Source organism: Bos javanicus, chromosome 8 (assembly GCF_032452875.1).
Source record: "Bos javanicus breed banteng chromosome 8, ARS-OSU_banteng_1.0, whole genome shotgun sequence".
NCBI lineage: Eukaryota > Metazoa > Chordata > Mammalia > Artiodactyla > Bovidae > Bos > Bos javanicus.
Genome location: NC_083875.1, coordinates 87,250,379 through 87,276,722, shown reverse-complemented (window position 1 = coordinate 87,276,722; position 26,344 = coordinate 87,250,379). Strand labels below are relative to the sequence as shown.

General features: G+C 37.5%; 1 protein-coding gene and 1 long non-coding RNA gene across 7 annotated transcripts in view; one reads left to right on the top strand and one right to left on the bottom strand.

Annotated features, from left to right (window-relative positions):
• AUH (AU RNA binding methylglutaconyl-CoA hydratase) overlaps positions 1–26,344 on the bottom strand; it is a 220,688-nt gene that overhangs the window by 124,757 nt on the left and 69,587 nt on the right. For all 6 annotated transcript variants that reach the window (XM_061426278.1, XM_061426280.1, XM_061426281.1 and 3 more), the window contains 2 exons: positions 8,064–8,156; positions 5,971–6,027 (listed from right to left, as the gene is read on the bottom strand). In XM_061426278.1, coding sequence (XP_061282262.1) covers positions 5,971–6,027; positions 8,064–8,156 — 150 coding nt within the window. The remainder of the gene's footprint in view (positions 1–5,970; positions 6,028–8,063; positions 8,157–26,344) is intronic.
• Positions 12,759–24,559, top strand: LOC133253067 (uncharacterized). Its single transcript, XR_009738166.1, has 3 exons — positions 12,759–15,120; positions 20,842–21,103; positions 22,188–24,559. It is a non-coding gene; the product is annotated as an uncharacterized LOC133253067 (long non-coding RNA).

Below are 26,344 nucleotides of genomic sequence, written 5' to 3'. Positions count from 1 at the left end.
GTTGACATTTCTTTCTCCAGGGAATCTTCCCAATCCAGGGACTGAACCTGAGTCCCCTGCTTTGGCAGGCAGACTCTTTACCATTGAGCCACCTGGGAAGCCCTAAGATCACAATGTACCTCTGCTAATAACCTGTGTGGGTCTCTCTCACTCAGGGTAACAGCTACCTCTATGCTCTGACTTCTCTGTTACTTGTCCGACAGCATCTCCTACCACTCTCCTCCTCCCAACTGTTATGGTTGCAGTGATGGGGTGAATGTTCCAGGCATGCTCCCATCTTAGCCCTTCATCCTATATGTCCCTCTGTCTGAAATGTTCTTTTTTCCTATCTGTATGACAATTTCCTCAATTCCCATCAGTCTTAACCCCAATGTTACCTTCTCAATGAGGCTTCCTCTGAACCCTATTTTAAAGTGCAAGCTCTCATCCCTCCTCAGATCCCTTCCCCTATTTCTTTTTCTATAGCATTTTATACTTCTGCCATAATTTACAACTTACTATTTGCCATGTCTACTGCCTGTGTCCTGAAATGTCAGCTGCAAGGAACAAGTGATCTTTCCATGTTTGTTCACAGCTATATACCCAGTGTCTACACCAGATGGCTCAACAAATATTTGCGAATTGAGTGAATAAACATACCTGGAACCTAGTGTGTGACCAAAGGCAGCAGCAGTAGGAGAGAGGGTTTAGAGAAGGGCTGGGGACCCACAATACAGGTCTTATAAACTGAGGTTTATGGCTAACAGAATCCACACTATTTTCTCAAACTCACAATTCCAACTTTCAACTGCCTTATTCCTGTTTGAGTCCAACAACTTTGTAAGAGAGCAGTTATGATGCTTGTACACATTTAATCTCTCCTACCAGATTTCAGATGGGCACTTCAAGGGAACACTGCTGAGTCATCTATATTTATACTTGTATCTGTATCTATATCTGTTTCCTCTACAACAACTAACCATATGACTTACCAACCAATAGCTTCCAAAACACCGTAAATAGACAGAAAAGAGTAAAGTGGTCACTGAACAGATTTTAAAGTACAAAGAAATGAGACTGCACAGTGTATGAAGTGTGTTCATGAATGCACTAGACTTCAGACAGCCAAACAAGCACTGGCCTTTAGAGGTCACTAGCAATCAGCCCACTGAATCCAGCAGCGCTGTCCACTGCATGTAACACTGGTAAATGTTTGTGATATCATATAAGCCTCTTAAGAAAAGCAGTCTTATTTTTGTTGTTATACTTTTCTTCTTCCTGAAATAGTATGACCTTATTAATCAGATTTGGCACAGAAAGGTCCTATGCTATTTTTGAAAATCAAATTCACCCTCACAGGATCTAGATGAGTCACTGTTGAAGATGTTCAAAAGAATAAGGTCAGATACTGATGTAAATTCTAAGAAGATTTCAACAAAGGTTATAAACAAAACTTTCCAAAATGACTACTGTGCTCAGAACAACACACATACTGGATTTAAAAATCTGTCATTACTTCATAGACACACCTTAAAATAGAGTTCCTGGACACCATGCCAAGAGACGCCTTATTGCTAAACACAGCCTACAGTGGGACAGGCAGTGATATCCCAAACCCCTCATCCTGGGGAGGAGAAAGAGACAGAACTGGGGCCTCTTGCTCTGGTCCTGTGAAATCTCAATGCTCTCATTTCCTTCCTTCTTTTTGATTTTTTAATGGAAAATAAAATAAAAAGTCATTTTTCTTTCTTTTTTTAATTTGGGAAGCAGTCAATACCAATAATAATTAAAGATTCTTTTCCTGTAAACCTTCCAAGAGGAGGATACTGAAAGTGTACGCGCAGTTAAGTCACCACCTTAACCAAGTGATCAAAGTTACTGTCACCCAAAGTAGAACAATCTAACTCTTAAGTGCCAACACATTAGAAGAAAAGGAAATATAGAACATGGCCTACTTACTATTCTCTGCAAAAATTTTTTATCATAAACCTAAATATGAGGAAATAACTCAGTCAAATCCAGAATGTGCAAACTTCAAGAAGATAATTTGTCTGGCTTTTTTTTTAGAAAGATTACTGTTCTAAAAAACAAAAAGAGATGGAAAATTTTTAAAAAACAAACAAAAATGTAACCTGTGACATTTAAATAAATCCTGAATTAGAAAAGCAAAACAAAAAAACACTACAAACAACATTTTGAACCTGGTATAATCTGAATATTAATACTAATTTTAATACTGTTAGGTGTTACAATAGGGTTGTGGTTAAAGAGTCCTTTCTTATTCCTATGAAAAGCACACTGAAATATTTAAAGGTTCACCTCTTATTTTTAAATGGTTCAGGAAAAAAAAGGGGGGGGATATGCATATGAGAGAGAGACAGAGTGGAAGGGTCTCTCATGAGAAGAGATCCTGGTGAAAGGTATCAAGAGGTTCATTTCACTGCCTATCATATTTCCTAAAGTTTGAATATTTCAAAAACAAAAAAGGCTAGAGAGAATGAAAGATAACCACAGAGCAATGGAAATACTAGACATCTTGTCCACGGTGTTATATATCCAAGCAAAAAGCAAATACAGTTTTCTTAGTTATAATAAAGTTTCCTGACATATACCCCAAATCCTCTAGTAGAAGCTGTTAAACAGAGGCAGGGAATAAAAGATACTGCCACCATTTTCTGTGCACATTTAACAGAAATTTTCTAAACTGTCAAATAATAGAATCCTAAGCCCCTGAACTTGTTTTATTGCAGTCTTATAAACATGTTTAAGGGCAGTATTGTTTGGAGAGCTATTTCCAAAAGAGAATTTTATTTTATAGTACTGAAGGATTCTCCCAGTTACGAAGACAGGAAGTTTAGCTGCTTTCTTAAAGGTGAAAATACTGGAGAACAGATAGGGCTATTTAGTAAATAAACATTCCCCAATATAATTTAAAATATCATAGGAAGATCCTAGGGTAACAATATTAATGATTTTTAAACTTTACATCATTAAATTTTATTTTGTATTTTTTGTATTTTGTAATATCTTTCTATATAAATATATATAAAACAAATAAAGGTACTGGTTTAAGTATCTGACAGTCACTTACACTCCATTTTTAATTTTATCTGACAAACTACAACTTAAAGAAGTTCAATTTGGCTTTGGTATGTTTCTACCTTTCTTTATATCTTACTTTTTTTTAAACTATGTAATTTTAATAGTCAAGTAAAAACTGAAATTTAGAACATTAAACCTAAAACTTATAGTGATGGTCCACTCATTAGAAATAGTACTATCACTTTAAAATAATTGTTTTATAATTCAACTTGTTGCATTATAAGAAAAATTACAAAATATACCATAAAAATAATCATGTTGTTATTGGGACTCAGGTTCAAGTAGAAACAAAAACCCAAAAGTAAATATCAGGTTTTGATCGTTTCTCAGTAAACTGTTATCATAAAAGGTTAGACGTGATAATAATATGCCAACTAAGAGCATCAGGTTAACTCTTGCAGCTGATCAAACATACAGTAAATACGAATGCAGAGGTACAATTTCACTTGGATTAACTTTCAAATGCTGGCCAGTATGAAACCATGAACTTGTAATAACTTAGAAGAGCATTATTTCTCAGACTTACAGACATATATCTTCTACACTGAATGGAATCCATACATTTTACCCAAAAATATATATTCCATCCATAGTATTAAAAAGGAAAGGAAAGTCTTATTTTTTTCCCCCACAATACTCTTGCTGTATTTGAATTCTTCCTAGTTATTTTCTATCCATCTTCTATCCACAGCCACCGCTGTCTGAAACAGATGGAAGGCTGGGACCACCGACACTGAAGACAGGCTCACTGATAAGGGTCAGGAGCACCTGGCTGCTCAATGAGCATCTACACCACGAAGCAAGTTCGGTACCACGAGGAAGGGAGAAAAAAATTCAGTGTAGTCTGCTATGTCTACTGTAGTAATAAGCTCTTCATAACAGCAGCAATGTCCACAGTCCAAAAAAGAGCAAGGGAACATCCCGGAGATCATTTTAGGCATAGAAAACCCACCAATTCTAAAACAGTTTTAAGAAAAAATAACACAGGGGACTTCCCTCCAATGCAAGGGGTGCAGGTTCAATCCCTGGTCGTGGAGCTAAGATCCCAGGTGACCTGCAGCCAAAAAAGCCAAAACATAAAACAGAAGCAACACTGTGACAAATTCAGCAGAGGTTTTTTAAAAAAATGGCCCACATTAAAAAAAAAATCTTTAAAAACAGAAGAAAAAATAAGCACTATTTTCATAGGAGGATCATCTAAGAGAAAGGGAAGGAGAAAAATGAAAATGGAGAAAATATTTGTGGATTAAAAAAACTTTATATGCATAAGACAGAAGAGGATTTTCTCCATAGAATTTTCAGAAATAACCTCTTTAGATATACTTTAAAAAATGCTTACTTAAGCTATTCTGCTGTTATTAAAACAAACAGAAAAACAGACTTTACTTTGGGATACTTTAATAACCATAATACTAATACAAGAGTGAAAAAAAATTTCTGCATGCACTTCTTATTATCTAAATGTGAATATGTGGCTTTATACAAAATTAGATTAATTTTCAGTAAGTTCAATATTACACAATTACATGCACTATGAACTTGAAAGCTTTATTATATTAAAGGAACAACTGACAAATATTACTTCAGATTCACTTAGAAATAAAGGGAAGAAAAAAATGACAGAAAACTATCCTTTATAAATTTATGGAAAATGTTAAAACATTCCAAATTTTATAACAAATAAATTCTATAAAAATTTTTAAAATAACAGTATTTATGAGAATCCAAACTCAATCATATATACAAAACACAGGTTCTGATTAATGGATCCACTATTGCAGAAGACCCCAAAAACTGAAGTACACTGGAAAGAAAAGGCTAGTTTCTGGACCTAATACAACACAGGCAGCTCCCAACAGAAATGACAGAAGGAGCTACAGCTTTATAAATCCTTTCAGCTTTTTCACGAGTCACAGTAAAAAAGACTAGCATGGTAAAACAGGTAGACAGTAAATGCTTTTACTTACAAGAATGTCACTTTTTGCACATTACCAAAGTAGAAAACTTAGTGAATCACACACATTGATCTGCATAGTCTTCAATTTCACTGAATTATGTTTTAATTTCTATCTACACACCCTAATCAAGATACATAGTCTTATAATAAGGTTAAACTGATAATTTTAACTCAGGTACAAAAGAAGTGTTCAAACACTGCTCTAAATTTTTAATTATTATTATTTCATTCATAAACTAGTAAGTTATCAAGGAGTACAGCCTCAGATGAAGCCTACTTTTTGAAAGAAAGACTTCAACAGAATGGCAATGTCTCCAAATTCTCTGCAGCAGACAAAAGAACAAAATTTTCAGATTTACCTTGTGATGAAAGATTTCATTATCAATGCTGGAAAAGTGCTTTATTAATCTTCCAAAAGCAGCAGCTCAACAATCTTTTTTGTAGTAATAGAGAAGAAATAACACCTCTTCAGATCCAAATTCAGCCTACCAAACAACACCAACCTTTGTCCAGCTGTACAAAAACACAAGCAAGCTGGCAAGAAGCCTGGGAACCTCTGCCCCTCCTCCACTCGGGTCTGTGTGTTTAAGGCGCTGAGGGCACACACATTTACATACTCACATTAAAGTTTCAAAATACAAGTGTAATCTTTCAAGAATCATGTGAAGAGTGTAATAATTTTAAAGTTAAGACATCATACAGAAAAGCACAGGACAAGCACAAAAAGAGAGCAAGATAGCAACAGGCAACGCGTCTGCAATCTCCACACCTACAGAAACCAAAAAATCCCTTTTCAATAAGGACTCTGTTACAAGCACACAAGACAGCATTAGTCTCTTTACCCAAAATGTTTGTTGCCTTTTCAACTAACACCTTTCTGCCTTATGCTCTGTTTCCAAGGACAGATCAAGATGGGCATGAACAATTCATACCTCCACCAGGAATAATTGCCAACTTTGTTTCAACCAGGCCCATTTTTGCAGAGGAAGCTAAAAAGGAAAGAAGAAAATTAAGTAACATCCACATCATCAAATTCAAATATGATGACTTGAAAAAGTAGTAAAATAAGCTAGAAATATTCTGTTTGCTAATTAAATTTGTGTTACAAATCTTAAATCACTCCAGAAGGCATTCAGTTATGGAAATAAGTAAACATTCTAAATGATACATACTAAGAGATTCACACAACATTTTCTGTTAAAAATTGCTTGGCAGCAAATTAATTTTTGATGTAGAAAGACCAGGGGTGTTAACTACATAATTTGACCTGATACTGCCAAGTCATGTTTGAAGGCATTGATCTCATTCATTATTCAGGATCAGGAGGGAGACTGTGTCTGACAAGTAAGAATTCTTTAGCTGCCTGAAAAGTCCTACAGATCAAATAGCTTAATATATCATATCAGATATGGCAACTCTTCAAGACCAAATCTCTAGTTACTTTTGACAAATGGTTTTACTGTTCTGACAGCTGGATAGGGTTCCTCTTTCCATGTTTGTTTTCACAGCTACTTTAAAACATCTTAATTATTTCTTTATTTGCATATCCAAATGTTCTTAGACTACTTCCTATCTCCTAATCCCCAGAATTTGCATGCTTTCAGAAATGGATTGCATATAACTTGACTTTTCAGTTTAAAACCCAAAGATCTGTCAAGAAAACACAAATCTAAAATAAACTGAAAAGGGAAAGTACACAGAAATTAGTAACTGCAAATTCCAAGAGCCAGTTACCATAAAATTATTAAAAACATAATTATCGTGATTCTACATTTAACAGGCAGCTCCATCAGAAGAGATAGTGGGAACCAGGGAAAGAACAGTGACAAATATTTGCTGCCTGTTGCACTCAGTCCTCGGTCTAACAGTCCCTCTGGGTCGCCCTGATGAGGGACAATGATACAGACGGCACTGTGATCATACAGAACATAGTGCCGAGGATAGCAGGGGCAGCATGCAGTACTCTGGAAGAATCACAGAAGTGAGAGCTGTGACTTGAGACTGTCTGGGTTCAAATCCCAGCTTGGTCACTGATTTGTGGTTTGTTTCTTCACCTGTCTCAGCCCTAGCTTCCTGAAGCACCAAAAGCGTATCTATCTCACAGGGCTATTAGGCAGATTAAGCAAGCCTAAGTATATGCCGAGCATTAGGTAAGCACTGGGTCAATACTCAGCACATGGTTAGCACTAATTGTTTCCTTTATTATTTTCATAATCACCTTATCCAATACTCAGAAAACCTTGCAGGAACAAAGTGAACCTCAAAGACATTAAGTCATCATTACCATAGCCCTAATAATAACTACATGCTTGGACTAGGCACATGCCAGAGATGAATTCATTTCATCTTCACAACAGAAACCTTCATTTCCCCCACTGTAGAGGAGGAACCTGATCTAAAAATGACAGGACCTAAGATCCAAATTCAGTTCCATATGACCCAATTCCTGTTCTCCTTTACTCCTGCTAGAACTGAAAAAGATACTATAAAAGACTGTTTCCTTAACTGGGAATTTTAAATACTTCATTAAGCTCAACAGGTGACTTTTTTTACATGTTTTATTCAACAATATGGGGGAAAAATATTTAGAATTATCTGAAGGTAAAGAATCCACCTGCCAATGCAGGACATGCAGGAGACACAGGTTCTATTACTGATTCAGGGATAGATCCAAGGCATCTTGGAAGGGGAAATGGCAGCCCACTCCAGTATTCTTGCCTGGAAAATCCCATGGACAGAGGAGCTTGGCAGGCCACAGTCTAGTGGGTCACAAAGAGTTGGACACAACTGAGCACACACAGTAAATACAAATCTCATTTTTTAAAAGTTGTGTTTTTTATTTTTTAAATTATGAAAGTATAAAAACATCTACAGGAGACTTGGAAAATACAGAACAAAGTTACATATAGTTCCACTATATATGACAATTATTTTAAGTAGATAAATTAAGATTTTTAGTTGGAGTTTCAATACCAAATTCTCAAAAATTAATAGAAAAAAGTTAAGTTTTAGGACTAATTCTCACCTGCTACTCTTATATCACACGCTAAAGCCAGTTCAAGTCCACCACCTAAAGCAAGTCCATCGATTGCTGCAATGGTTGGCACTGGAAGATTAGCTGAAACAGAAAGACAGACTTCATGCTTCTTCAGTAAAGGTACTCTATGCAATTATTTTACATTTTTTAATGTAAATATAATTTTAAATGGAATATTATCTATAGAATTTTATATTGCTTTTACTTTTAACTAAACACATTTTAGAAAATGTAATGATCATATAGTGTTCTACCACATAAAATATGCAGTAATATCTTCAAATCTTACCATACTATTGAAATACTTTCATACATACTTTCTGTTGAATTAACAGAATCACAGTTCTGACTTTGTAATCTTTGAACCTAAAGTCTTTTATGAGCTGTTTGGTTCATATAAATTTCAAGTTGAAATGACTTAGGTATAATGGATAATTCATGACCCTTTTACAGCTTATCTTGGTTCTTAGAATGATAGAACCTCATTCAGAGAAGTAATATAATTACTCAAACAAGAAGCAGTCTCAGTGGTTGCCAAGTCATTAACCCAATAGTTCTACCATTTGGTAAGAATACAATGAGCACACATACACACACACACGATGAATAATTGCTAGAAAATACCACATACTTCAGACGGAAGAGATACTCGAATCTGCCTGTAAGTACGACTGGGAAGGGGTTAGCCAATCACAAACTTAAAATCAGACTTTCTTTAGTTCAGAAACAGATTACTATTTTACTGAAACTTTTATAAATATATAAATTTTTTATAAATGGTCCAAAAACTGACTGGTTAATTATTATGTAAAGCATAATCCTTTCTATTCTATTTTTGACTATGGGAATGTGAAGTTTAGGCTGAACAACCTTAACATATGAATAGAATGGGGATATTAAAAAGGTACCACCTCTCAATGTATTCTCACCACAAAAAGAAATAATATTGTGTGACATGATGGAGGTGTTACCTAATGGCACAGTGGAAATCATATCACAATATGTAAATATATCAAATCAACACATTCACCTTAAACTTACACAAGTTACATGTCAATTGTGTATCAATTTAAAGTAAATAAAAATGAATAAAAATATTAAAAAGATACCATCACTAGAAGCCTATCTTCCATAGGTATTCTGATATGTGAAATTCCTCAGACAGAGATGTTTATTCAAATGTGTTGAAGTATACTGAGTTTTATTCATACATGAAGAAATTTATCAAATTTATTCTAAGAGAAAAAGTCTGAAGAGGCTAGGATAGAGCACATATAGATGCTGCCATCTGAGGCAAAAGCACCACTGGCCGAGCAGGAATGAGCGAGTCTTTGCAGCAGGGCATATTTCACTATTTGCGCCTGTCTGAGCGTTTCGGGGGAGGTGGGAGCTTGAAAACACAGGGCAAATTCAAAGCTGCTCCACACAACGTGCTTTACAGCACACCTGATGAAAAAATGAACAGACAGTGATGTCAGTGTTTACAGTCAGGAAATGCGTGCAATGAACAAATAAAATTTTATTTTATCTGACAAAAAAGTACAATTGATGATGTAATATAATGGCAAATTAATCTGAGTGGTTCCCACAATCACCTCAAGCCACTACAAGTAAAATGGAATTAGTGTTACACAGGTTCCAAACCCTCTTCCTTTGTAGAAAAGCTAGCTATAGAAATTATCCTATTTCTAGACTCCTTCAATCTGCTACCTCCCCAATGTCCCCATTCACAAGTCTCTCTCATCAAAGTCTTTCCCAAAGTAGGCCTCACTGTGGCCTTGGCTCACCTTCCTCTAAGATAAGCTTCTGGAGGGAAAAGAATACACTTCCACTCACCTCCACCTCACAGTTCTAGTCCCACTCGTCTCACAGAGACTGTTTTTCCTTCACTTCCCAGTGACACTGTAATACTGTCCCATAGCCAATGGGCACTATCCAGTCCCTATTAAACTTGTTGCCTCTGAAGATCAGAGACTTTAATCCTGGACACTCCTCCTTTTTGAATTCCTCTCTTCCTTTGCCTGCTGGGTTCCTGCCCTCATCTTTCCTGCCTTTCTTTCCACCTCTGGTTATATAACTCAGTCTTCTTCCCCTATCAACAGAAGCTCTTCCTAGGAGGTCTGTTTCCTTTCACCATCTATAATACCAATGATATCCAAATCACCACATGAAATCCAAACTTCTCTCTAAACTGTATCTCTATAGTTACCTGCCTGTTGGACATCTCTACTTAAACACTTTATCATGTTCAAATCAACTTCCTGTCAATCCTTCAAGATTCTATTTCACATTTGGTTAGCATCTCCACTCACCAAGTTACTCAAAACAGACACCCAAAAGTCATCTCAAATGTCCTCTTTTCCAGGGATCTCACTCTAATTGTTTTCTAAGTCCCATCTAACAGCTCACAAATTGGCAAATCCCCCTCCCTCTGCTACAGTCAGAGTTACGGGCCCCCTCATTTCTCACAAGCAGGAGGCCTCCAACTGACTTCTTTCACCTTCACAGTGAAGGATCGAACCAATCAGTCTTAAAGAAAATCAATCTTGAATATTCATTGGAAGGACTGATGCTGAAGCTGAAGCTCCAATACTTTGGCCACCTAACTCAAAGAGCTGACTCACTGGAAAAGACCCTGATGCTGGGAAAGATTGAGCGCTGGAAGAGAAGGGGACAAAGGATGAGATGGTTGGATGGCATCATTGACTCAACAGACATGAGTCTGAGCAAACTCCAGGAGATGGTGAATGACAGGGAGGCCTAGCGCACTGCATTCCACGGGGTCACAGAGTCGGACATGATTGGGTAACTGAACAACGATCCTCAGTGTGTCCCTACCATTATACCTTCTATATTTTCTTGCAGGATAATTTTCTAAAATGCATACACATTCATGATACTCCTCTATTTAAAACAGTACAATGATTTATTTCACATTCAAAATAAAAACAGTGAAAAATTCAGCATAGCACAGGAAACAGCTGCCCACCTACCCAACCTCTTCTCCAACTTCACACACATACTCCATGTTCCAGGCCCAAACTACTTAAGACACCTTCAGAAATCATTTACATCCAAACCTGTGTACAAGCCCCCCCCGCCTAGAATGCCTAGCTAGCCCCCAATTATCTTTAGAGGTAATTATCTTTATGCTTCCTTGGCACTTTATACATGCTTTTCCAACAGAGCATTCACACCACCTTATTACCCATTCAGAAACAAAGATTAACATCACATAAAGCTGGTCAATAATATCCTTCTTACCACTCTGCAACAAACCTCAAGATTTCTCATTGCCTCTTCTATCTCCATTAATCCTGATATTGTCTCTATTTTTCTCTATTGTCCTATATTGTCTCTACTTTTATTAACTTCTTTCATTTTATACTTAAATGGAACAATATGAATGTATGCAGCCCTATGAAAGTGTAAGTGAAAGTGAAGTCGCTCAGTCGTGTCCGACTCTTTGCAACCCCATGGACCGTGGCCTACCAGGCTCCTCCGTCCATGGGATTCTCCGGGCAAGAATACTGGAGTGGGTTGCCATTTCCTTCTCCAGGGGATCTTCCCAACCCAGGGATCGAACCCGGGATCCAGTGCGGGAGCACTGGAGGCAGATGCTTTAACCTCTGAGCCACCAGGGAAGCCTGTACTTAAATGGAACAATATGAATATATGCAGCCCTACAGAGCTACAGAGAAAAAAAAAAACAAAAAACTGCAAAGCCTACGCTGGAGAGAGCAATAGGAACAAGGGGAGTGTTTTCTCCTCACTGTGGAAAACGCTAGTCAACGGTAACTGCCTTCAGGACTCAGTACATCTGCTGGAAACTGACTCATCAGAAAACGAATTAACAGAAGTGAGTTTAAAGGGCTTTAAAAAATCAAATCTGGCTTCCCCTGTGACTTAGTGGTAAAGAATCTGCCTGCCAATGCTGAAGATGCGGGTTCAATCCCTGGCTGGGAAGATCCCCTGGAGAAGAAATGGCAACCCACTCCAGTATTCTTGCCTGGGAAATCCTATGGACAGAGGGGCCTGGTGGGCTACGTCCATGGGGTTGCAAGGAGTCAGAGAGGACCTAAGAGACTAAAACACACACAAACATACAAAATCAAACCCAGGCTTGAAATATGTGTACTACCAAGTTTCAGTTTCTGAAAATTTCAACTCATGGTAAATAGGGATTATTTCAATTTACTTAGATTTTTAAAAATAGGAACAAACTGATGTGATGCATATGGAAAGAGGAATTTTTCTTCACATCAAACTGGGCATTGAAAATGTAGACTAAATAGAAGTGTAAAAGGAATAAATTGACTGTAAATTACAAAAGAAATACTTGATAACCTCATAATCCCTAAAGCATAATGGACAGAATACAAGAAAAGGACAATTCTTGGTCATCTATCATGTTCTTAACACTGAAACACAAAGGCAATGATTGTCTCAAAAAGAGTTGACAAGACTTTGTTCTACACTTTTATTAGTTAATATTCTCAAACAAATATTATACTTAAAAATCACACTTAGCTAATAGAAAGTTAAAAAGTATCATTTTTTGGTAAGTATAAAATGTCATTAAAAGAAGAAAAATAAAAATGAAAATGCAATTAATGAATATGCCCTTTCCCTTCACTGTGAGAAGTCGATAAACAAATAGTTTGCTGTTGTTCAATTGCTAAGTCTTGTCTGACTCTTTGCAACCCCATGAACTGCAGTACACCAGACTCCTCTGTCTTCCACTCTCTGCCAGAGTTTGCTCAAATTCATGTCCACTGAGTCGACGATGCTATCTAACAATCTCATCCTTTGCCACCCCCTTCTCCTTTTGCCTTCAATCTTTCCCAGCATCAGCATCCTTTCTAATGAACCTGCCCTTCGCATCAGATGGCCAAAGTATTGGAGCTTTAGCTTTGGCATGAATCCTTCCAAAGAATTTTCAGGGTTGATTTCCTTTAGGATTGACTGGTTTGATCTCTTTGCAGTTTCTTGAATGTTGCATTTTAAGTCAGCTTGTTTACCCTCCTCTTTCACCTTTATCATGAGGCTCTTTAGTTCCCCTTCACTTTGTCATTAGAGTGGTATCCTCTGCATATGTGAGGTTGTTGATATTTGTCCCAGCAATCTTGATTCCAGCTTGTGATTCATCCAGCCCTGCACTTTGCATGATTTATTCTGCAAAGAAATTAGATAAGCAGGGTAACAATATACAGTCTTCTTGTACTCCTTTCACAATTTTGAACCAGTCCGTTGTTCCATGTAGGATTCTAACTGTTGCTTCTTGACCCACATATAGGTTTTTCAGGAGACAGGTAAGGTGGTCTGGTACTCCCATCTCTTTAATAAGAGTTTTCCACAGTTTGTTGTGATCCATATAGTCAAAGATTTTTGTGTAGTCCATGAAGCAGAAGTAAATATTTTTCTGAAACTCCATTGCTTTCTCTGTGATGCAATGAGTATTGGCAATCTGACCTCTGGTTCTCTTGTCTCTTCAAAACCCAGCTTGTACATCTGGAAGTTCTTGGTTCCCGAACTACTGAAGCCTAGCTTGAAGGATTTTGAGAATCACCTCGTTAGCATGTGAAATGAGCACAGTTGTAAGGTAGTTTGAACATTCGTTGGCACTGCCCTTTTCAGGGATTGGAATGAAAACTGACAAATACTGCTTTGTTAAAATAAGATGATGGGGAAAGGGATATGTTCAACAGACAGGTTTCAAGTTCCACAGGAGGTAAAGTATGAGGATGCAGTTTATATAATGCAGTGGCAGGAAAAGAAAAAGAAATTAACAAATGGAAACTTGGTGATCTGAGAGATGAGAGCACTCACTGGAAGGAAGGGTTTAAAATGAATCAGCTCATGCTAAAGGTTTTCTTAATTCTGAAGGTAGAGAATGTAACAATTTTCTGTTATACATTTTAACTTTTTAGAAGTAATGAAAATTATTATTTTTTTGTAGGTAACTTACTTATTCCTTGAGATTGAAAATTATTTTAAATGTGAGAAGAATTTAAGATATTTACTCAGTTAAAAGTTTTTAACATTACGTGTTTAACATTACAACTTCTATAAAAAAATAAAATAAAAATGACAAGAAATGTGAAGTCCTTAACATAAAAAAAGAACACAGAAAACAAGAGTAGTAATAAATACTATCACATCATTAAATAGGCAAACTACTTGGTACTTTTGAGTATTAATATAAATTAGCATTCTGTACAGACTTCCCTGGCAGTCCAGTGGTTAAGAATCCATCTTCCAATGTAGGGGACACAGGTTCAAGCCTTGGTTGGGGAACTAGGATCCCCAGCTGCTGTGGAGCAATCCAACACACCCACCACAACAAAAGATGCCACGATGAAGATGCCATGAGCCACAACTAAGACCCAACATAGCCAAAAATAAATATTTTTTTAAAAATTAGCATTCTATAATGCGGACTATAAAATTTTTCCTACCAAAGAATTAAGCAGAGAAAATTAGTATTCAATGACTAATTAAATTTCAATCATCTTATAGTCCTGAAGTTTTACATAACCCTAAATTTTCCCTGAAAGATGTTTTTCCTGTAAACTTTTTTTCAGGAAAACATGAGTCATCTCAAAGTACATGCTAGTTTCATAGTTACCTAATACGCTTGTTTTTACACAGAGTATTTATTCTATTTGGGAGCACTTAATAATCTTAGAGAAAACTCAATAAAACGCACATCTGAAAAGCAGATTATCAGTTTCAAAGCATTGAGAAATATCAAATCGGCAGTTGCAGAGTGCGACTGAGTGAAACGGGAACTGCCATGAGCAGTGTCTATTCCCAATAGCAATAGGAAGAAATGATGACTCAATGTGTTATGCAACCAACAGGATCAGGTTCTATTTTAAGTTTAGTACCAGGAAATGAGCCAGGTATGACAAAGAAGATAATAATCGTTTGAATGTTCCTAAAAATATAATTAAAGCAAACGATCAGAGTTTTGCTATTTTAAGAGAAAATAAATGAGCTGCAAGTGGAGGCCCTGTCTATTTGAGTCTACAGGACATCTTCTGTGAGTATAACTAGAATCAGAGGCCATGAATACAGGGGGAAAGGCAAGTCAGGGTCTCCTTTCAGCTCTGAGATAAATATAATACATAATGTAGGTTTTCAGATGTTTCTAGAAAAAAATCAACAATGTGATTATTAAGGGAATATGCTAATGTAAGTTATGAGTCTTAAATTTGGTTTTGCTTGAAGAACAGTGTTCTCACAGAAAATTAACTATTTCCAAAAAAATGCCCATATAATAATATCAGAAATCTGACTTTATTGAAATCATTCAAGGAGAAGAGAGATAAATATTTGACCCAAAGAGACAGGTTTTTCTAACAGAAAAATGTATAAGAACAGGAGATTTTTCAATCACATGAAGAAATGCTAATCAGAATTTGAAAACTTTCAAAATTAAATTATTTGCTTACAAAATTTTAAGGAAAAAAAAGATGTTTGTTAAATAGATGAATTTTGTGATCTATCCTTTTAACATAATTACCTGTATTTCAATGCAAATTCAGCCCTGTATTTACAAAGCTAAATCAAAGCTTTTGCAATTTTACTTCATCAGGAAAAAAAAAAAGGCAAAGGAAACTAGAAATGACTGGCATTTTAAAGTATTAGTCTGGAAGAGCATTTACAAAAATATTATCCACATCACACAAGATTTTACTATTTAAAATTCTGGTGAAAACCTATTTTAAATATTTCTTTATCATTAGATAGAAATTCCTTCAGGTCTCAACGTTAAGACAACTGGGCCTGCACCCTCGGTTTTTACTTCAAAGAGAACTGTAAAAATGTTTTCTAGCTCTTCATGAAGTACCATCTAATTAGACAAAGACTGGTCATAAGTAGCTAAACACCTCTGCCTTCCAACGGCACATTCTACTGATATATGGCTAATCTGCACAATGGAGGGCCCAGCAGTGAGGCAGCCGCATCATGGAGCTGGAGGGTGGGTGGTAAGTTCAGGAATAAAAGCAGTTATTAGATTGAGATCATCATATGTTTGTGCATCCATGCTGACCTGCTGATGCCTAATAATAGTTAACTGCTTTCAACCTACATATCCCACACCCAAAGTGAGCAGTGGGGACTTGTAATAATGACAACCTTTTAGAAATCTGAAAAATTCTTTAGAATAAAACATCTCAAAGACAGCAGTAAAGTTGTATTTTTTCCCTCTTTGAAAAGAGAAAAAGACCTAAATTTTGTTCACAATTTTGGAGTTTTTAAAAAGAGGCTTTCTAAGAAGTTAGGAACAGTAACGTAAGGAATTTAGTGACTCAAAATATAAATCTTCTTTCTGATCTCTACTTTAATAGAACAGCTTTCAAATGAATCTAGTACATTTTGGTTTCTTATAGATTCTCTTTCATTAAAAACAAGCAGAGCACAGTAGTCATCGTTTAGACCACAAAGATACTCTAGTTGTGGAAAATGAAAGTACAATGGGGGAAAGCAGTATCAAACAAGTAGGGTATATTCTAATCTGTACTATTACTGATACTGCTATAATGACCAATTTCAAGATATACACGGTTGTTAAAAACCAGCTCACAAAATTCCTGAAACTTTAACAATCCCTGAGTCCACACTGTAACAGAGCGCAGTGAATGGTAACCTTTAACCATTGGTGTGCATAATAACTCCACATTCTGTTACCAGGGAAGGGGTCCTGCTCAGCCATTGGTCAGCACATCAGTGGGCCCCACCCACAAGTAACCAATTATCAATGAGCAACTATTAGTACTGCTCAGCTACTGGCTGGCATCACAGTGGGCCCCACCCATGGGCAACGAACTGTCAATGAGTGACTGTGGTCCTGTTCAGCCATTGGACAGCGCAGTAGTGAGCCCTGCCCACAAGCAACCAACTGTTAAGGAGCGACAGTGAGTGGAATTCAGCCAAGGGTCGGTTGCATGGTAGTCATAAGGTAAAGAGTGAGGAAATGTTGCAAGTCTGTGTGGCCGACGCACAGCGAAGCCCATCAACACTAAAACGTTTGAGTTTGGAATAGAGAAAGGTTTATTACAGAGTCACACAAAGAAATGGGTGGCCCATGGAAGGCCCTGGGCCCTCCAGCTTACCCGCAGGCCCAAGGCTGTCGGTGAGCTGGAGGGCCTCCAGGAGAAGGCCTGAATCTGCCTCTTACCTCACTCTCCACCTGATGACCACTACACCACCAACCAACCCTTGGCTCAATCTCTTCCCTAACAGTCGCTCACTGAAAGTTGGTTGCTTGTGGGCAGGGTCCACTGAGGCTCCGACCAATGGCCGAGCGAGACCTGTTGCCTAGGAACAGGATGTGGACTAATGAGGCACAGCAATGGCTACCTGCTAAGGCCTGTGCTTATCCTGCCCTGTTACAGAAAGAGGGGGATCCCACCCTTCTCCCAGAGGCCCTCAAGCTCACCTGGCTTGGGCGAGCAGGTAATCTGGTGGGCCCAGACAACAAGCTGGGGTATGTGTCCTGCAAGGACATCAGATTCCTCACCAAGACCACCCAATAGCCTTGGCCCAGGCCTTGAGAGAACAGTGAACCTCTCCCCCATTCCTGTCTCTGTAATCTAATAGGAGTGGCAGTCTGTCTGGGTTGCAGTCTGTAGGACCTGGCCCCCACCTAGTATGGACAGTCTAAGGGCCAGTTGGGTTGGACACATGGCTCCTTCAGTGATGGCAGCTGGGCAGAGTTGGGGACCTTCCCCTTTCTTGTCAGAACAGAGAATAACACTCATTTTACAGGAATATAGTTACCTGGCCATGACCTGACTTCAAGAACAAAAAGCTTTGACTCCAAGTAGTATGCAACAACTAACCATGCCCCTCCCCCACCTTTCCTATTAAAAATGGCTTTGCAGAAAGCTTTCAGTAACTTTGGGGTTCTTAGGGCATAAGCTATGCATGGCCCTGTAATAAACCTTTCCCTGTTCCAAACTCCAATGTTTTAGTATTGTTTGACCTCACTGTGCATCAGGCATATGAACTTGCATTTTGGGTAACAATACGAACAGGTGCCAGAACACGTGTATATGAAACAGTCCCAAGAGTACAGGTGGTCCAGTGGTTCAGAATCTACCTTGCAATGCAGGGGATGCAAGTTCAAATCCTGGTTGGGGAAACTAAGATCCCACATGCTGCAACTACTGAGCCCATGTGCTCCAAAGCCCATGCACCACAACCAGAGAGCTTGGGTGCTACAACTAGAGAAGCCTGCCAGCTCTGGGCTGGAGCCAGCGTGCCACAACTAAGGAGCCTGTGAGCCGCAACTGGAGAAGATCCCATGTGATACAATGAAGATCCTGCATGCCAAAACAAAGACCCAATGCAGCCAAATAAATAAATGATTTTTAGAAATCAATTGTATTAAAAAAAAAAAAGATATTACCATGCTGAATCCTCCTCCACCATCATCCATTAACATCACCAGACAAGCCATTTCTTCCCATGGGAAAAATAGCCCCAGGAAATCCTTCTCCACAGAAAATGAATTATGTGAGGAGAACGTTAGGATGAGGACCAAGAAGAACACTGGTGGCTTATGTGCAAATCTGGTCCATAAACCAATTTTGTTTGACATCCAACGGGTATCTTCTCAATAAAAACCTTCAAACTGGAGTGGGTGCATGTTAAGTTGCTTGTGTCCAATTCTTTGCAACCCTAAGGAGCAAAGCCTGTCAGGCTCCTCTGCCCATGCGGATTCTCCAGGTAGGAATACTAGAGTGGATTGCTATGCCCTCCCTCTACAGGATCTTTCTGACACAGGGATCGAACCTGCACCTCTTATTTCTCCTGCATTGGCAAAGGGGTTCTTTACCACTAGCGCCACTGGGGAAGCCCTCAAACTGGAGATACTTTCTAAAAATCTGGAATTCTGCCTCCTCTTGAAAATAAGAAAAAGGAATATCAGCAAAAATGCAGAAAATTGTTCAAGAAATAACATAAGAGATGTTTGCAGAACTCAAGCTCTTTGAAGCTATTAAAAACATTGATCTAATTTGGCAAATATAGAGAATTTATGTAGCATGTATATATAATGAAGCATAATAATAACAAACTACCTTAAAATCACCAAACCAAGAAACAGGTCAGTACTAATAACCTATCTGCCCCCATTCTTTCACCTGCCTTCTCAAACCCAAAGGTTTACCATTTTAGTATTTTTCCCTGTATACATATGTGTATGTGATTTCATTACATTTATACACATCTCTAAACCATATGCTCTTTTGCATCTTTTAGTTTTATAAAAAATTATGTTGTTTTAATTCAATATTTTAAAGATTTCTGTTTCTTATTTAAGTTTATTCAAGTTATTTGTTTGCAATGCTGTCCACATGCAACTCTACAAATATACCAAAACATCTATCCATTCCCCTGTTATTGAAATTTGGTTGTTTTCAGCTTGTTATTATGAACTATATCGCTACTATAGTCTTTTTCTTACAAGTCTCCCCAGAACACACATGTGTAAAATGCCTACGGATAAGCGTAGTTTCGAACTCCAAGTAGCAACTCATTCATTTAAAAAGCCAAAATCAGAAGTCTTAAAAATGAAATAGCATAGTATCAAATGCAATGTACAAAGAAAGATAATTATTTCATGAACCTTTGATACTCATCCACCTCTATGTGTTTAATGGACCAAATTGTAAATATATTTGTTACTACAAGTCTAGTAAAAATAGTCTTAAAGACACCCTTCTAGGTAAATACCCTATAAAAATGTGAACTATTCAGTCTTTTGAGATGTGGATGCCCGACTCTAAGACAACAACAAACTTTTCCTAACTATTACACCAATTTATACTCTCATTGGAAGTGTATAAACCTTTGTGGTGATCAAGTTCCCTGCTATCTTTGGTAATGTCAGGATAAGAATTTTGGCCAACCTAGTAAACATTTAACAACATGCTACTGTGGTATTAATTTGCATTTCTGTGACTACATATGAGATTGATCATCTTTCCATATGCTTACTCCCCGTTTCTCTTTCCTCTTGTATAGAAAAATTTCTAACTGATTTCCCAGCTGCATATATGTATGCATGCATTGACCCACGTATGCATGTATATATATACACACAAATCCTTTGGCGGTGTTTCAAGTCCTCTCTCCCAGTTTGTGTTTTATCTTTCTACTTTCTTTACAACATCTTTTAATGAACAGATGTTCTTAAGTTTAAGTTTAATTTCATAGGACTTATCAACCTTTCCTTTTGCTTTGTATTCTATGTTTAAGAAATTTTTAACTCTGTCAAGATCATGCAATTTTCTTTTACTTCATAAACGCAGTGAAGTCTGCCATCTTCCAGTGATCTCAATGACCTCTCTGTTTTGGGTCCTATATTCCACTCCACTGGTCAACTGTCTATCCCAAAGCCAATAATATTATATTACTAATTATTAATTTCCATATCTTTAAAATAGGTCTTCAGTACTAGTAACAGAAGGACCCTCATTTTCTCCTTCTTTAAAAATGTTGGCTCTTTTGAGGCCTTTCTATGCTCATCAAGTTCCTCATAATATTAATGTGTTTTTAAGTTAAATCTGTACATCAGATCATTTGTGAGAACCATCTTTTAGATACTGAATCTTCCTATTCAAGAAGATGGTATGTCGGTATTTAATTTTTTAAATGCCTTCCCAAAAAGTTTCATAATTTTTCCATATATCTTGAATATATTTTTAGATTCATTTTTTTCCCTACTGTCAATAGTATCTTTTTTTGACAGATACGTTTTGTCTGACTTTTATCGTTTGGACTCTAAAGAAGGCCGAGCACAGAAGAATTGATGCTTTCGAAAAGTGGTGCTGGAGAAGACTCTTCAGAGTCCGTTGGACTGCAAGGATATCAAACCAGTCAATCCCAAAAGAAATCAATCCTGAATATTCATTAGAAGGACTGCTGCTGAAGCTGAAACTCCCAATACTTTGAGCACCTGATGCAAAGAGCTGACTCACTGAAAAAGACCCTGAGGCTGTGAAAGACTGAAGGTAAAAAGTGAAGGGGGTGGCAGAGGATGAGATGGTTAGATAGCATCACCAACTCAACGGACATGAATTTGAGCAAACTCCAGGAGACAGAGGAGGACAGAGGAGCCTGCCATATTGCAGTTCTTTGGGGTCACAAAGAGTTGGACATGACTTATGACTGAAGAACAACATCTTTTGTCTGTTCATGGTAGGAAGAAAGACAATTGATTGTTTTTTGACACGAATCCTATATTCAGCTATCTTGCAAAGTCTATTATTTCTAATAATTTGTTGATCCTTTTAGTTCAATGGAGACAATAACCAGTTGAGAAAGACAGTATTACATTTCTTTTTTTCAGTCATTAATTTATTTCTATTTCCTGTTTTTCCATATCAGGAAAAGAAAATGTCAAGATTTTCAGAACAACATTGAAGAGAGATGACTGCAGGCCTCTTGTCTTTTTCCTGATTTTAGGAGACCACTTTTACATTTTACTGACAATTGTCAAGCTAAGAAAGCTTCCTTCTAATTCCAGTTTGCCTTGAGCTTTTCCTAAGATAGATTTGACATCTAATTCTTTTTATCAACCTGTTGAGAAAAACATATGATTTTAACGTGCTGTGTCTGCTGATTTTGGTATCAGGGTGATACTGGCTTCACAGAAGGAGTGTGGAAGCATTTCTTCCTTTGCAAATATTTTCAAATAGTTCACAAAGGACAGGTGTTAGCTCTTTTCTAAATGTTTGGTAGAATTCACCTGTGAAGTCATCTAGCCCTGGACTATAGTCTGTTGGGAGTAATTTTATTATGGACTCAATTTCATTACTGGTATTAATCTGCTGATAGTTTCTACTTCTTCCTGGTTCAATGTTGGGAGACTGGACATTTCTAGGAATTTTCCCATCTCTTTTAGGTTGTCCATTTTATTGGTAAGTAATGATCTTTTGTGTTTTCTGTGGTGTCAGGTATAACTTCTCATTTCTGATTTTACTGATTTGGCCCCTCTCTTGTTTTTCTTGAAGAGTTTGGCTAAAGGTTTATCAATCTTTTTTTAATCTTTTCAAAGGACCAGCTTTTTAGTTTCATTAATCTTTTCTTTTTCAGGTATTGAGAGGGTAACAGGCAGGAAGGCTGGGGCCTCCAAACAGAGGAAACAGGCTGCAAGCATCAGACATTTCTTACCTCTCTCTCAAGCGGCAGGAGGAAACCAACTACAGGTGTTTCTTCCCCTTTGTGTTGTCATGATGACACCTGGTTCCACCAGAACTTTTCTTTTCTCAAACCTTGAGCTGACCAATGTGTTTTTCTTATGCAAATGTTTGTCTTAAGCTATGTTAATGACCTATGTATTTACCCTAGACTCTGTCTTCAAGTCAGTTTCACCTAAGACTCAAAACCTTGACAAACCAGTATGTTTTATTCATACAATAGTTCTCCTAATCTATGTTAATGAATCTATATATTTACTTGGAAACCTGCCTTTCTTCAAGATTCATGTCAATCACTTTATGGCTCGGGACAGCTCACCTTGTGCCAATGTCATCTCAAAATGCATGTTGTGGGTGAGGGGCCTGGTGCCAGTCTCTGAGTTTTGAGACTTTCCCTTTCTCTAATTAGCAGACTGCTAGTAACTATATAACATCTGGATAAAGACTAGTAGGGGGGCACTCTTTCTGCCAGCTTCTGAAGTATATGTCAGAAGTTTTCTCTATCTCTTTTATACTTTAATAGCACTTTATTAAAGTACAAAAGCTCTGAGCAATCAAGCCTCTTCACCGGCCCCGGCTTGAATTCTCCTCCTCCAGAGGCCAAGAATCCTGGCATCTTTCACAGCTCGGCAACAACCTTTCAGTATCTCCTTTATTTCTGCTCTGATCTTTATAATTTCTTTCTTTTTACTAACTTTGGGTGGGTTTTAGCCTCCATGTGTTTGGGATTTTGTTTTTTGGGGGTTTTTTTTGAGGGATTAATAATACAAATAAATAGTAATTTTATTGTTTGTGGCTGATGGCTATCTCACAGTGTTGTGGTTGCAGAAGATGCTTGATAAGATCTCAAATTTTTGTAACTTTACTGGGGCTAGTTTTGTGGCTCAGCATGTGACCTATCCTGAAGAATGTTCCACATGTACCTAAAAAGAATGTGTACTCTGCTCTTCAGAGCACAGCTCTAATGTGTCGACTGAGGCCAGTATTTCCTTATTCGTCTTCTGTCTGGATGATCTGTTCACTGATGTAAGTGGGGTGTTAAAACCCCCTCCTATTATTGTGTCACTACCAGCTCCTCCCTTTAAGTCTGTTACTGTTTGTTTTATGTGTTTAGGTGTGCCTATGTGGCTGCATACTGGTTGATCCCATGGTCATTATGTAATGCCCTTCTTTGTCTCTTGTGACAGTCTTTGTTGTAAAACTCTACTTTGTCTGATATAACTATCCTGACATTCTTTTCATTTCCACTTGCATGGAATAACTTTTTCCACCTTCTTACTTTCAGTCTGTGTGTGTATCCATGCTGTGTTTGTATCCATTCAGCAACTATATCTTTTGATTAGAGCTTACAGTCAATTTACATATAAAGTGATTAGTCACTTTAGTGAAAGTCACTCAGTCCTGACTCTTTGCTACCCCATAGACTATACAGTCCTTGGAATTCTCCAGGCCAGAATACTAGAGTAGGTAGACCTTCCCTTCTCTGGGGATCTTCCCAACCCAAGGATCAAACCCAGGTCTGCCGTATTGCAGGCAGATTTTTTACCACCTGAGCCACAAGGGAAGCCCAAGAATACCGGAGTGAGTAGCCTATCCCTCTCCAGCAGATTTTCCCGACTCAGGAATCAAACCAGCATCTCCTGCATTGCAGACAGATTCTTTACAACCTGAGCTATCAGAGAAGTCCAATTACTGATAATAATTACTGAATTATTGCTATTTTGAAAACTGTGTTTGGGCTTTTTGTGAAGTTGTTTTTTGTTCCTTTCTTCTTTTGCTCTATTCCCTTGTGATTTGATTATCATCTTAAGTGTTACATTTGGATTCCTTTCTTGTTTTGCTGCTACTGCTACTGCTAAGCCGCTTCAGTCCTGTCCGATTCTGTGCGACCCCATAGACGGCAGCCCACCAGGCTCCCCTGTCCCTGGGATTCTCCAGGCAAGAACACTGGAATGGGTTGCCATTTCCTTCTCCAATGCAGGAAAGTGAAAAGTGAAAGTGAAGTCGCTCAGTCGTGTCCGACTCTTCACGACCCCATGGACTGCAGCCTACCAGGCTCCTCTGCCCATGGGATTTTCCAGGCAAGAGTACTGGAGTGGGGTACTCTTGTTTTGTGTGTGCATCTATTATATTACTACATTTTTGGTTTGCAGTTACCATGCAGTTTAAATATATCAATATGTATGTTTTAAGTAATTATTTTAAGCTGATGATCTCTTAAGTTCAACTGTATTTTAACAACTCTGCATTTCTACCTGCCCCAATATATCACTGTTTTTGACATCATATTTTACATTTTTTATGTATCCCTTTACTACTTATTGGGGATATAGGTGATTTTACTACTTTCATTTCTTAACTTTCATACTACTTTTATATGTGGTTGATTTACTACCTTTATTATATATTTGCTTTTACCAATAGTATTTTTTCTTTAATAATTTTCATATTTCTAGTTGCGGCCTTTTTATTTACTTTTTTGAGGTGTGTTTATTACACTTGGGATAAGTAAGTGGACTATCCAACTGACTAAGATTCAAGGAGGGATGATCAGAGCTGACTTAAGAGGAGGACAGGGAGTCATATATGGAAATTTAAAAAGGATCTAAGGAGCTCCCTGGAGTAACAATGTTCATGGATCAATGAATATACAGGCCTCCTGAGTTGGTCTATTTTTAAAAAGAAAATTTGCTATCCTATTAGGTAAATTCCAAAATCAACTAATACTCTCTCCAGGATGGAGGGGATATTAGAATCCCAGAGAATGCTAAATCAGCAACCCCTTTCCCTCACTAATCTACCTGAAAAAAAAAAAAGTACTGAACAAAACCCTCTTTCATTTTTCCCAGTTTTTTTCTAGGATGAACCCTGACAGATAACTGAACAACTGCCCTTTGGATGGTGGCTGCAGAGAATTGAGCAAAGGGCCTGGGAATTCTGAAATACAGATCAGATGACATTCTTAAAACTTAATTATCTTGAGTTCTCTAACATTCTTTTACCTGTCAATATTACTAACATTGTATCATCCCTGAAATGTTTATTACTGCAGTGAAAATCATTCTAGATTGCAATTTTCCCCCTTCTCAAATATATCACTATTTCTCCAGATTTATTTTTTCTTAATCTCATCATCCATCATGATAAAAACTTGGCCTTTTCTTTTTCTCTTTGAAAAACCCCTCCACTACTCTGTGTAAAGTTGGTTTGCTAGTGCTATAAGCTTTTCTTGTCTGTAAAAGTTTTGATCTCTACATCAAATCTGAATGAAAGCCTGTGGGTAGAGTATATTAGGCTGTAGGTTTTTCCCTTGCATCACTTTAAGTGTATCAAGCCACAACCTTCTGCTCTGCAGGGTTTCTGCTAAAAAGTCAGCTGATAACCTTAAGGGAGTTCCCTTTTAGGTAACCTGTTCCTCTTCCTTGCTACTTTTAATAGTCTGTCTTTATCCTTAGTTTTTGCCATTTTAATTATACAGTGTATCTTGGTGTGATCTTTTTTGGGTGTGATCTTGTTGGGGGCTCTCTGTTCTTCCTGGTCCTTTCCCAGGTCAGGGAAGTTGTTAGCTATTATGTCTTCAAATACATTCCATTCCCTTTCCTCTCTTCTCCTTCTGGGACTCCTATAACGCAAATGTTCAGATGCTTGGTGTCCTACAAGTGTCTTAAACTGTCCTCACTCTTTTTATTCTTTTTCTGTTCCATTTCATTGATTTCCACTACTCCGGTTTTCCAGCTAACTTGTTCCTCTCTATGATCTAATCTACTGTTGATTCCTTCTAGCATATTTTTTTTTTCTTTCGGTTACTGCATTCTTAAGCTCTATTTGGTCATTTCATATTTTAGAACTCTTTGTTAAAAACTTCTATATTCTCAATCTATATACATCCAATCTTTTCCCGATTTCTTTGAACATTTTTAGGATCAATTACCTTGAACTTCTTATCTGGTAAACTGCTTATCTCTACTTCATTTAGTCCTTATGGAGTTTTATCTTGTTCCTTCATTTAGAACATGTACCACTGTGGCCTCTTTTTGACTAATTTGCCATTTC